The following is a 10,994-nucleotide window of genomic DNA, read 5'->3' on the forward strand; positions in this document are numbered from 1 at the left end:
GTTTCCATAACCCCAAAATACCACGTTATTTTCACTTTGTGTCATTTTGTATATGTTTAAATGACTGTGGTGGCTCAAACCAACTTAATTGTATTTACATAAACTAGTTTGGGACTGCTATTTAATAGCATTACCTTATAGGCTGTTTATTCAGCATTAATCATATTCTTAACAGTCTTAATTTTTGTGAAATAAATGTGCTTTTTTGTTGTTTTTTAACATATATATATATATATATATAAAACCACTGGTATAGTGCGTAGTATGCAGTACAGTAGTATCACTGTATATTGTATACAGTACAGACTATACATTGCTTACTATTAAAAATAGTACATTAAGAGAGTAGAGTATAGATGTATGCAGTGAAATATGCATAGTACATGAATTTTCTGTTTGCATGATGAAATGCATGGATGACCTACAACGTGTCAAAACAAGTGGAGTATACAACAAGGAACTCCTGTACAAATCCAGTTTTGGGTCAAATTTGTTCAACTCTGTGTAAAGTCAAATCAAGGGCATTGCATTGTGGGATACAGTATCTCACAGTGTGCTCTGGATGCCACTGCACATGCTGAATCATAATAGGCCATCTGGGTATTGTTTAAATATATATATTAATATAATACTGTACACAAGAATTCATCAATTATTTTATGAAGCGCAAAATATTCAATGTCTCAATTAATACAAGCTCATAAAACGCCAAATCAAGGGCATTGCATTGTGGGATACAGTATCTCACAGTGTGCTCTGGATGCCACTGCACATGCTGAATCATAATAGGCCATCTGGGTATTGTTTAAATATATATATTAATATAATACTGTACACACAAGAATTCATCAATTATTTTATGAAGCGCAAAATATTCAATGTCTCAATTAATACAAGCTCATAAAACGGCACATACACGAATTATGCAAAATGCTGTTAAATACTTCTAGATGAAGTATAGCACGTCACGCTGTTTTATATCATCATATATCATGCTATTCTGGTACTACCATTATATTTTGTAAGTGTAACCTTTGCAACTGTATGTCTTGAATGTCCCCATGTATAAAAAATTGTATATATTATGAAAAGTGATGCATGTTTTAAAAATAATAATTGAGCCTACAGTTGATTTATTTACTTGCATGTATCAGGATAGTACTTTGCTATTCTATGAGAGATTACCATCTGATGCCACACTATTACGTTGTAAACTCTTTTTGATATTACATAGGATCATGGTTTAGGTCAGGGATCAGGTGTTGAGAGTTTGGATCTCTGCCTGTTCTCTTGCGCTGTGTTGAGTAACAGAGCCTCAGTTGAAACACACTCTTTCCTAACCCTGTGGCCAGATTTCAGGTCTGGGACCGCAGATTGCCCCAGAATCCAGTTACAACACACAAACATCAACAGTTGTGCGAATGAATGAACGTCAGGGTTTGCTCTAGTGGACGTGTAGCGCAGGTTCAGTGTTATCAGCCGCAGTCATCTGCAGCCTTAACTAGATAACTCCGTGCCAAGCCAGCAGGCGAGATAAAGCCATGTCCTCTGCCTGCAGTGGAAGCCACAGGAAGACCGAACGGCTCTGTGCAATGATGCTATCACTATCACTGTCCCACAATGGTGTTGAAATCTCACCCGTCCCACTGCCGCTCAGCCTGAGCTCTTCTACGCAAACGCCCGAGTCATCGCGTCCGTTTGAAGAGAGGAAAGATTACATTCTGCTATCGTCTTGTGCAATTCACAATCAATCCGAATAATCACATTAACCATTTCAGTGGAGGTAAATCACCACGATTGTTTGATTTAGCATGATTTGAAGACTGCATAAAGTCATTTATTTGGATATTTCCTTGGACAGTTTGTATAAACAGAGAAAGAGAATTTTTTTTTTAAGTTTTAGTTTTGAAATCATATATAAGTGCTAGTTATCACTCGGGGTTAGTTGTCACAGGGTCTGTATTTCAGTAACTGGAAGATCTTGGGTCAAAGGTTCAAAAGTTTAATTGCACAAATTAAATTTTATCTAGCAGTGGTTTTGTATGTTGGTTTAAAAGACCAGATCCAATCAGTCATTATTTCTGAATGATGTGCTTTAAAGTAAAATTCAAATGTATTTTTGAACACAATAAAACCACAATGTGAAATAGAGTAAACTATAAACTAAAGGTAGATTTTCAGTGAAACTGTTCAGCTGTGATGTCTATACAAGACATTTGTTTAACATAACACAAATTTTGACTAAAATATAATATTTGACTAAAATATTATATCATATGGCTTTTTAGCTAAATGTTTAAAACGACAGAAATGAATATCTGAAGCAAGAAAATACGGTGTATAAAATAATATAAAAATAAAAATATAATTTGCTCAAAGAAATTAATTAAATTATATAAAATTACAAATACAAACACTTTTGGGGGCAATGTGTTTTATACGTTGCTGTCATTTTATAAAATGCATTAATTTTTCTAATATTTTTGATATACAGTATTTGTAATTCATTCATTTTTGTTGCTTCAGATGATCAGATGCATTCTTCTGAGAAGTCATACAGTGTACGTTTTAATTATAGATATACAGACATTTTTTTCTTTAGTTTGTCTGTAAAAATTGACTTCCATAAAATTACTGGAAAGCACAAAAATTACCATGAGTCAAAAAATCTAACCGTTTATTTAAATCAAAACAGAAAACCTCAAACTACAATGCCTAAAGAGTTTGTTGTGCTTTTTTTTCTGAATGACTTGAGCAGTTTATCATCTCAAATTACAGGATTTGTATGACTCCAACTAGTCATTTACACAAGATTATTTCTGCCACCAAAAAAATCATTGCAACTTTTCTCTCACAATTCTGAGAAAAAAAGTCAGAAATGTGTATATAAACTCACATTCCTGGAAAAACATGTAGTAAGAATTGCAAGATATAAACTCAGAATTGAATATAATCTTGCAATTCTGGAAAAAAAAAAGAAGAAAATAGTCAGAATTGCGAGATAAATTGTTGCAATTACCATTTCCATATTTATATTCAGTGGTGGAAACAGGCTTCCATGCTCATCAGTGGATTATTTCCCATGTTCACTTTCTGAAATGATATTTACTAGGGATGCAACAATACAGTTACAGTAGTCCACAGTTCAATACGTACCTCGGTTTTTAACCACGGTTTTCGGTTCGGTTCTGATGGCTTGGCACATCAAAGTGTCATTTGAAACAAAGTAACAACAACAACAAAACTCCTGTAAACCTCTGTACGCTGGAAAATGTGTGGGTAGGGATGCAACAATACAGTTACAGTAGTCCACAGTTCAATACGTACCTCGGTTTTTAACCACGGTTTTCGGTTCGGTTCTGATGGCTTGGCACATCAAAGTGTCATTTGAAACAAAGTAACAACAACAACAACAAAACTCCTGTAAACCTCTGTACGCTGGAAAATGTGTGGATTATTATATATCTGCTTAACATTTCTTTTGAGAGAGGTAATATTTTTTCAGATTTTTACCTATAGGATGGATTGGCCATTATTGAGCACTATAAACACATGTAAAGTGTGTTTCATTCATACTGGACGCCAGAGGGCAGAATCCACATATGCATCACAGAAGTAACACTGATGACGTTCCAGGAAATCCCTAATATGGATAAAGGCTGAATAAAAAGATATAAGGTTAAATGATGAAATGTAAGGACAATAAACACTCCCCTGCGACTCCCCTTCTTCAAGCCATCTCTGGTATTTTCATAATGATTAAGTATATTTGTAAACCATTTCTAATCGACATAGCCTTTATTACAATACAGAATGGGCCTATATTTTCTGCCTCATTCTGTGGCAAGAAGCCACACCAGATCACAAAAGGAAGTGTGTAAAGTAAAAACAAGTTATAATGTTCTCTATTGTTGGAAAACGGGTTTAGAAAGGCTTATCGTTGCATGTCGTTACAAGGGAAGATGCTTTTTCAAATGCACGTTAAAAGCGGGGAAGCATTTCCTCATCTCAGCATGTGAACTCACGGGCACACACACACACACACAAAGCCAATTCTGAGAGAAATGAAACACACGGATATTATTTAAACGCAAAACCGCAATTCACAAACGCGTATTGAACCGTGGCCGTCGTACCGAACGGTTCGATATTATATTGAGAATTGTGACATCCCTAACATTTACTCATCCCATCTACTGAAACTATATGAAAATCACAAAACCAATCCAAAATTATTCGATCACGATCAACTAGGGCTGCACGATTAATCGAATGCGATTTTCATGCGCATCTCGTCAGCAAAGCCGGTTCTGTGATTGGTAGTAAATCTCCAGCACGTGCTTTCAGATGGAGCAGCATTTACTACACAGAGTCGTAGTTCACTGACAAGCTACGCAAAATCGTGTTCATAATCACATGATTATGAAATCGAAGAAATCGTTCTGCGATTATGAAAGCTGTTTGCGTAGCTTGTCAGTGAACTACGGCTCTGTGTAGTAAATGCTGCTCCATCTGAAAGCATGTGAAAATACCACATTTAATAACATGTTTTTACTCTAAACTCACTTCATAACGTCAGTCGAGTGTTTGAAATAAATCCTTCTGTGAGATGATGTGGCTTCTTACACAGAATAAGGCACCCAACATATTTCATAGTATTTAAGCAGTGATAAAGGCTATTAGGGATTAGCATTGCATTATTATATACTTTATTATAATAAGACGAACTCAGATAAACCATATATTGTCGTAGTTGTGTGTTTATTAGTCACGTTGAATTAATGAAAGCAGTTAAATGTTCTGTTTATTCAGCAACCGCTATAGGGATTTTCTGGGTTTCTTTTGCGAGGCGTATTTGGCGTTTCAGCGCGAGAGCGCCCTCTGGCCTTCGGATGGAGATTTACTGCGGATCACAGAACCGTGCTTCACTGAAAGATACGCATGACAATCGCAGCTTCTGTCGAATTGCAATTTTTCGCCTTTGCGATTTAATTTTGATTAATCGTGCAGCCCTACGATCAACAGAACCTTCAGTCTCCGGTGGTGTCCTGCTCTTTGGCCTGTAGGTGGCACTGTGACAGGTAGTGTCTGAGTGCATCCACCTCGTGCGACAGGCGCTGGATGTGCAGCTGCAGGCTGTGGTTCTCGTCCTGGAGCTGCAGCGCCCTCTGCTGGGTCAGCTGGATCCGCCGCCGGGCTTTATCGCGACTCTTTCTCACTGCGATGTTGTTGCGCTCTCTGCGCAGACGGTATTCCACGCTGTCTTTGCTCGGGCCGCGCTTCTGTCCCATTGGCCGCAGGGTGGAGGCCGGGGGCGGCAGAAGAAACTGCGAAAAATCCTTCCCAAAGATTCGTGGAGTTACCGAGAAAGGACAAGAAAAACAAGTCCAGTAAAAATCTAGAAATTTAGATTATTTATAATAGAAAAAGCAAGAGATTTCCAAGAAATGTAATACATAAAAAAATTATACAAACCAATCTATCCATACAACTAGTGCTCCTAAACTAAAACGATAAATAAAATGTTAACTGAAATATATTACAAAAAATGCAAACTTATTTTATTTCAGCAACATCTCATTTTTGTTTAGTTCAACTTGAAAATAATAAACTAAAAAAGAAAATTCTTTAAAAAAGAATTCATACTAATAACAACAACCACCACCATCTAAAACTGAAACTAAAACTGAAATGTGTCATTTTTTCTACCAGGGTGAATTTCATTTTAAAAGTCTCAAGACTTTAATTTTAACATTTAGTCATGCATTTATCAGATTAGATTTATATGCATCTTTGCCGTCCAAACAACTAAAATGCGAGGGAAACTAACACTAACACGTTCCCATGATAAATCTTGGAGTAATCAGTCACTTCGATAATTTCCTGGACACAAAAATAAAATACTATATTATATATAATATATCTGGGGGAAAAAATGGAAATAAGTTAAATAAAATGTTAAAAAACCTCATTATTTAGCTATTTACTATAATTGTTATTTACTGATTAATTTTACTTTTACTCAGACAAACCTTTATTTATTTACTGACATCTAACTTAATGTTATTATACAAACATTAAACATACAATTACTAAAAGTAACTATTTACCCCTGTAATTATTATTTTACTTGTAATCTCAGACATAATCAGTAAACATGTTTAAATTATTAGGCACAAATTTAAAAATGTCAAAACAAGTTTCAGTTTAGACAGGCGTATGCATTTTAGAGATTTGGGGGAAAAAAAAATTTTTTTTAAAAGTGTTTAATGCTAAATGTCATGAAGACTTTCATTTTACGTTTACATTTATCAGATGTTATTATTCAAAGCGACTTACAGGGACATCAATTTGTCCTAAGAGCCACAATATTGGCAGTACGCAATGGCAGAAAGTTCTCCAGGAACCTGTTTAAACAGCGTCTGCGTTACCTGCTGATTCTGCTGCGCTCGCTCAGTGCTGCTGGGGGTCAGACACGAGGAGTACGGCACGAAGCCCATCATCTGCTCCATGCTCCGGCCGTCTGGCGTCTTGGGAAAGGCCATGGGCTGGCCGTACAGACCCGTGTCCATCTGAGGCATCTGAGCGCTCATGCTGCTAGAGTCGGGGTTCAGGGGGCCAGGAGAGCTGGAGGACTGATGATGGAGAGCAAACATACAGATGGAGGACCCAGGACTGTCGGAGATGGACATCTGTGGATGAAGACACAATTCTGAACTGCTCCATATTCCAACTACAGAAACATCAAGGCATGAAGTGACAGGAGTAGATCAGACGAGACGTTTCCGTACTTACGGCTTGTAAACTCTGCTCAGGGCCGCTGAAGCTTCTCCTCTCTTCTCAAGCACAATTGTGATGTGTTCTTCCACAGGATCCGTTATGATACAGGTACTTCAGCGCCTGTCAATGACACCATCACTTCCTCTGTCACAACCATTCCTCCTTCCCCCTCTAATTATTTTTATGTTGCATCATAGATTGACTTCTTTTTTTCCCTTTTCATTTTCCCTGTTTCATGAGCACTTTCTACATTCTTTACAGCCTAATGTATATTTGTTGGCCAAACGTTTCTCTACGTTAAATCTTGAAATTATTACAATTATTTCAGTGCCTCAAATCATTTCCAGCATGCATATATAAAAATGATTTATTTGTCAAATATTGAAACAGAAATAAAATATATTAAAGTACTTAATATTAAAAGAGTTTAACTTTAAAATACCTAATTAGTAATATTTATAACTACAAAAGATGTTTATTATATATATATATATACATATATATATACACACACACTTATATACATATATACACTATATATACACTAATGATTAACTTGCTTTATATCTAATATTTATTTGTAGCTATTATAATCTAATAAATAATGTTTAAAAAATAAATAAATATTTAAAATATATTTCTAATAGTTACTACTGTTTTTTTTTTATTCTAATTTTAAATTATTTATAAATCATCTTTACTTATCTTTTTCTTTTACTATTATATACATTTTAAATGTGTAACTACAAATATTTACTATTCATAAATAGAATTATTGGTTACACTTGTTACAGTGTAATTATACATTTAAGTACTAAGTAATATTAATCAACTACATGTACTTACTATGGCGTTAGTGTTGAGATGAGGGTTTGGTTTAGGGTTAGTTGCATGTAATTATGTATAATTTATATACAATTATTATTACTATAGTAATTATATGTAACGTGTAAAAAGGACACTGTAAAATAAAGTGTTACCGAACTATTACTTTATTCTCAGGCATATTAAATGAACACAAACAAATTGCAGAAATGTCTGTCTAAAATCTAAACTGAATTTGCATTTACAATTTGTTTGCATTTTCAAAAGGCAAACAAAAAAGTTAAAGTAAAACATTTTACCAAATCAAAAATGCAGAATTTGTAAATATTCTGTCATGACCTAAAAGTCTCCAAATCTCCACACTGTTACAGAAGTACCTGGCAAACGTTACTTTGTGTCCCCATTATTCCTGAAGCCTCATGGTTGATTGGCCAATCAGAGGAGACTCACTGGCGCCTCCTGCAGCAGGACTGAGGAACTGACACAGAAATTATGATAAGTATACAGGGAGAAAAAACATTCAGATAGACTGGGTCAATTTTTGCCATTAATAGAGAGAAATGGTTTAAATGACAAAACACTGCTAAAAAGGGGTCTAATGGAGAGCATCCTTCCTTTCAAATTCGAGCTGTCGTAAAATGAAATTATTCACTCTTAAATATTAACACAACAACCTTGACATAAAGACAAAACAAAAACTGACACTCACCTGTAGCTCTGTGTTCATATGAATGATATAATGAGGTCATTGGGGAACATGGTTTGGACTGGAACAAGTGATGCACGGTTTCAGATTTTCAGAAACTCACATTTTATTTGTCAGTGGTATAAATGCAAAATAAGGGCTTTCTAGTACAGTTGACTAAAAAAAGATTTTAAGTAATACAGTAAAGTTTTAGTAAAGTCGTGAATCCAGTTTAGATGGATAGATAGATCGATAGATAGATAGAGGTGTATGACTATTTTGTTTGATTCATTACATGCTCCAGTAAATAATTTACAGTTCAAAAAACACAAGTGAAAATTGGACCTAAAACCAGAGAAACGGCTTAATTAATCTTTAGTAACATAAGATCAGTGCACTGGATATTACAAATGGCCTGAAGCACTTAAATTACACATTTTTAAATAGTACATAAACATAACTAATAAATGCTAATAAATTTGTATATTAGTTTTCGGTCACACTTTATTTTAAGGTCAAATTCTCACTATTAACAAGCCATTAACGGCTTTTGCCTCAAACTCCTAATTTGCTGCTTCTTAATAGTTAGTAAGGTAGTAGTTAAGTTCAGGTATTGGCTAGATTAGGGATGTAGAATATGCTCATGCAGGATATGTGCTTTATAAACAGCCAATATGTTAATAATAAGCCTGTTAATAAGCAACTAGTTTATAGTGAGAATTGGTCCCTATTCTGTTACTTAGTTTTCTAACTAAAATCTCTCAATGAAAGTGTTTTCGAAGGGAAATCTTGATCCCAGTCGCTGTTGACTAAAAAAAGATTTTAAGTAATACAGTAAAGTTTTAGTAAAGTCGTGAATCCAGTTTAGATGGATAGATAGATCGATAGATCGATAGAGGTGCATGACTATTTTGTTTGATTCATTACATGCTCCAGTAAATAATTTACAGTTCAAAAAACACAAGTGAAAATTGGACCTAAAACCAGAGAAACGGCTTAATTAATCTTTAGTAACATAAGATCAGTGCACTGGATATTACAAATGGCCTGAAGCACTTAAATTACACATTTTTTAATATTACATAAACATAACTAATAAATTTGTATATTAGTTTTCGGTCACACTTTATTTTAAGGTCAAATTCCCACTATTAACAAGCCATTAACGGCTTTTGCCTCAAACTCCTAATTTGCTGCTTATTAATAGTTAGTAAGGTAGTAGTTAAGTTCAGGTATTGGCTAGATTAGGGATGTAGAATATGCTCATGCAGGATATGTGCTTTATAAACAGCCAATATGTTAATAATAAGCCTGTTAATAAGCAACTAGTTTATAGTGAGAATTGGTCCCTATTCTGTTACTTAGTTTTCTAACTAAAATCTCTCAATGAAAGTGTTTTCGAAGGGAAATCTTGATCCCAGTCGCTGTAAATCTCACACACACACACACACACACACGGTCACAGACGGAGAGAGAGCTGAGCTCGGGTCAGAAGCTCATCTTGGATTTCTGGGTAATCTGGACACTGCTGCAGCACCTACAACCAAACAGCAGTCGATGAGACCGATCTGAGATCAAACACTCACTTCATCTAATGCCTCATCCTTCACTTCTTACAAACCTGATGACACACATCAACGGCCAGTGTGTAATTCTTGCACTTCAGGTAGTTAAAGGCCAGACGAAACCCTGCAATGAGATTCAAGTGTTTCTGATGGAACTGAATATTTACAGTATGTTCATGGTTTTGATGATAAAGTCGCACCGACTGCAGGATGGGCTCTGCTGCTGTGTTTCCAGGCCAGTTCATACTGCAGCGCTGCGTCGCTGTGTCTCTGCTCGCTCTCCATTATCAAACCCCGATACTCGTACGCCTTACTACACGACTGATGGAGCAGCAGGAGGAAAATAAAGAGATGTGTCATTTTAGCCTGAAGTTGAGAAAAATGCAAAGCAACTGAAACTAGTCCTGCCGTCAGTCATCCATCATCATAGAACTCAACGTTCACAAATAACCCTCTAATTATTAAAATTTTCTTGTGTCTTTGTTGTTCAAACAACTCGCATTCAAATAAAAAATGTACAAAAAATATTTCTAGGGGAAAAATAAATAAATTGAAAAATAAATAAATGCTTTAATATTGAAAATATTTATTATTATTATTAACTAATTAACTACTTATCTAATATAATTAAATAGAACTATATTTTTGATATTTAACCCTTTAACCGTCACTCCCATTTTTGAACAGACGTGAAAGGGCACTATCCAAACTTAAATTGTTATAATGCATGAATGAAAACATTTCATAATATGATTTTGATTGTAACGCAAAGTCCGATTTTAAAATGGTTTTCACAGGATGAATTTAGAGATTTTACGTTTTCAGTTAATATATATTTTATTTCTAAAGCGTGATAGGGAAAAAGGTAACGAAGAAAGACTTTTTTGTGACAAAGGTCAGAACTTATCTATTACTTTTCCTACATCATTTGTAACAAAAACAGTTCTAAAATATCCAACGAAATATAGTTTGTATAGATTAGATTAGGATTTATTTGTAATATAGAGAAGTAAACTTAGGTGCCCCTCTGAGGGGACGGGTGACAATTAAAAGGTTAAATTATCACCTAATTAGTTATATATGTGACCCTGCAGCACAAAAGCAGTGTTAAGTCGCTGGGGGATATTTGTAGCAATAGC

The 10,994-nt window shown here is 34.9% G+C and overlaps 2 protein-coding genes across 3 annotated transcripts in view; both read right to left on the minus strand.

The window, feature by feature from the left end:
* Positions 1-4,969: 4,969 nt before the first annotated feature.
* LOC107554374 (CCAAT/enhancer-binding protein epsilon-like) lies at positions 4,970-8,748 on the minus strand. Of its 2 annotated transcripts, none has more exons than XM_016236864.1 (4): positions 7,983-8,748; positions 6,796-6,900; positions 6,432-6,692; positions 4,970-5,327 (listed from the first exon to the last, which is right to left on the minus strand). In XM_016236864.1, exons 3-4 carry the CDS (start codon positions 6,690-6,692, stop codon positions 5,031-5,033), a joined length of 558 nt encoding a protein of 185 aa, XP_016092350.1. In that variant the 5' UTR covers positions 6,796-6,900; positions 7,983-8,748; the 3' UTR covers positions 4,970-5,030. The 2 variants fall into 2 exon arrangements, with proteins under 2 accessions (XP_016092350.1, XP_016092349.1); XM_016236863.1 differs by having other exon boundaries at positions 4,970-5,339.
* A 653-nt stretch (positions 8,749-9,401) lies between these two features.
* The window catches only part of LOC107554359 (tetratricopeptide repeat protein 21B-like), a 20,274-nt gene continuing 18,681 nt past the window's right edge, over positions 9,402-10,994 (minus strand). The window contains exons 27-29 of the mRNA XM_016236847.1: positions 10,056-10,176; positions 9,912-9,979; positions 9,402-9,827 (exon numbers count right to left, since the gene is read on the minus strand). Of these exons, the coding sequence (XP_016092333.1) occupies positions 9,750-9,827; positions 9,912-9,979; positions 10,056-10,176 (267 nt within the window). The 3' untranslated portion in view covers positions 9,402-9,749. The remainder of the gene's footprint in view (positions 9,828-9,911; positions 9,980-10,055; positions 10,177-10,994) is intronic.

The sequence above is a fragment of the Sinocyclocheilus grahami genome, unplaced genomic scaffold (genome assembly GCF_001515645.1).
Source record: "Sinocyclocheilus grahami isolate Dianchi unplaced genomic scaffold, SAMN03320097.WGS_v1.1 scaffold499.1, whole genome shotgun sequence".
Classification (NCBI taxonomy): Eukaryota; Metazoa; Chordata; class Actinopteri; order Cypriniformes; family Cyprinidae; genus Sinocyclocheilus; species Sinocyclocheilus grahami.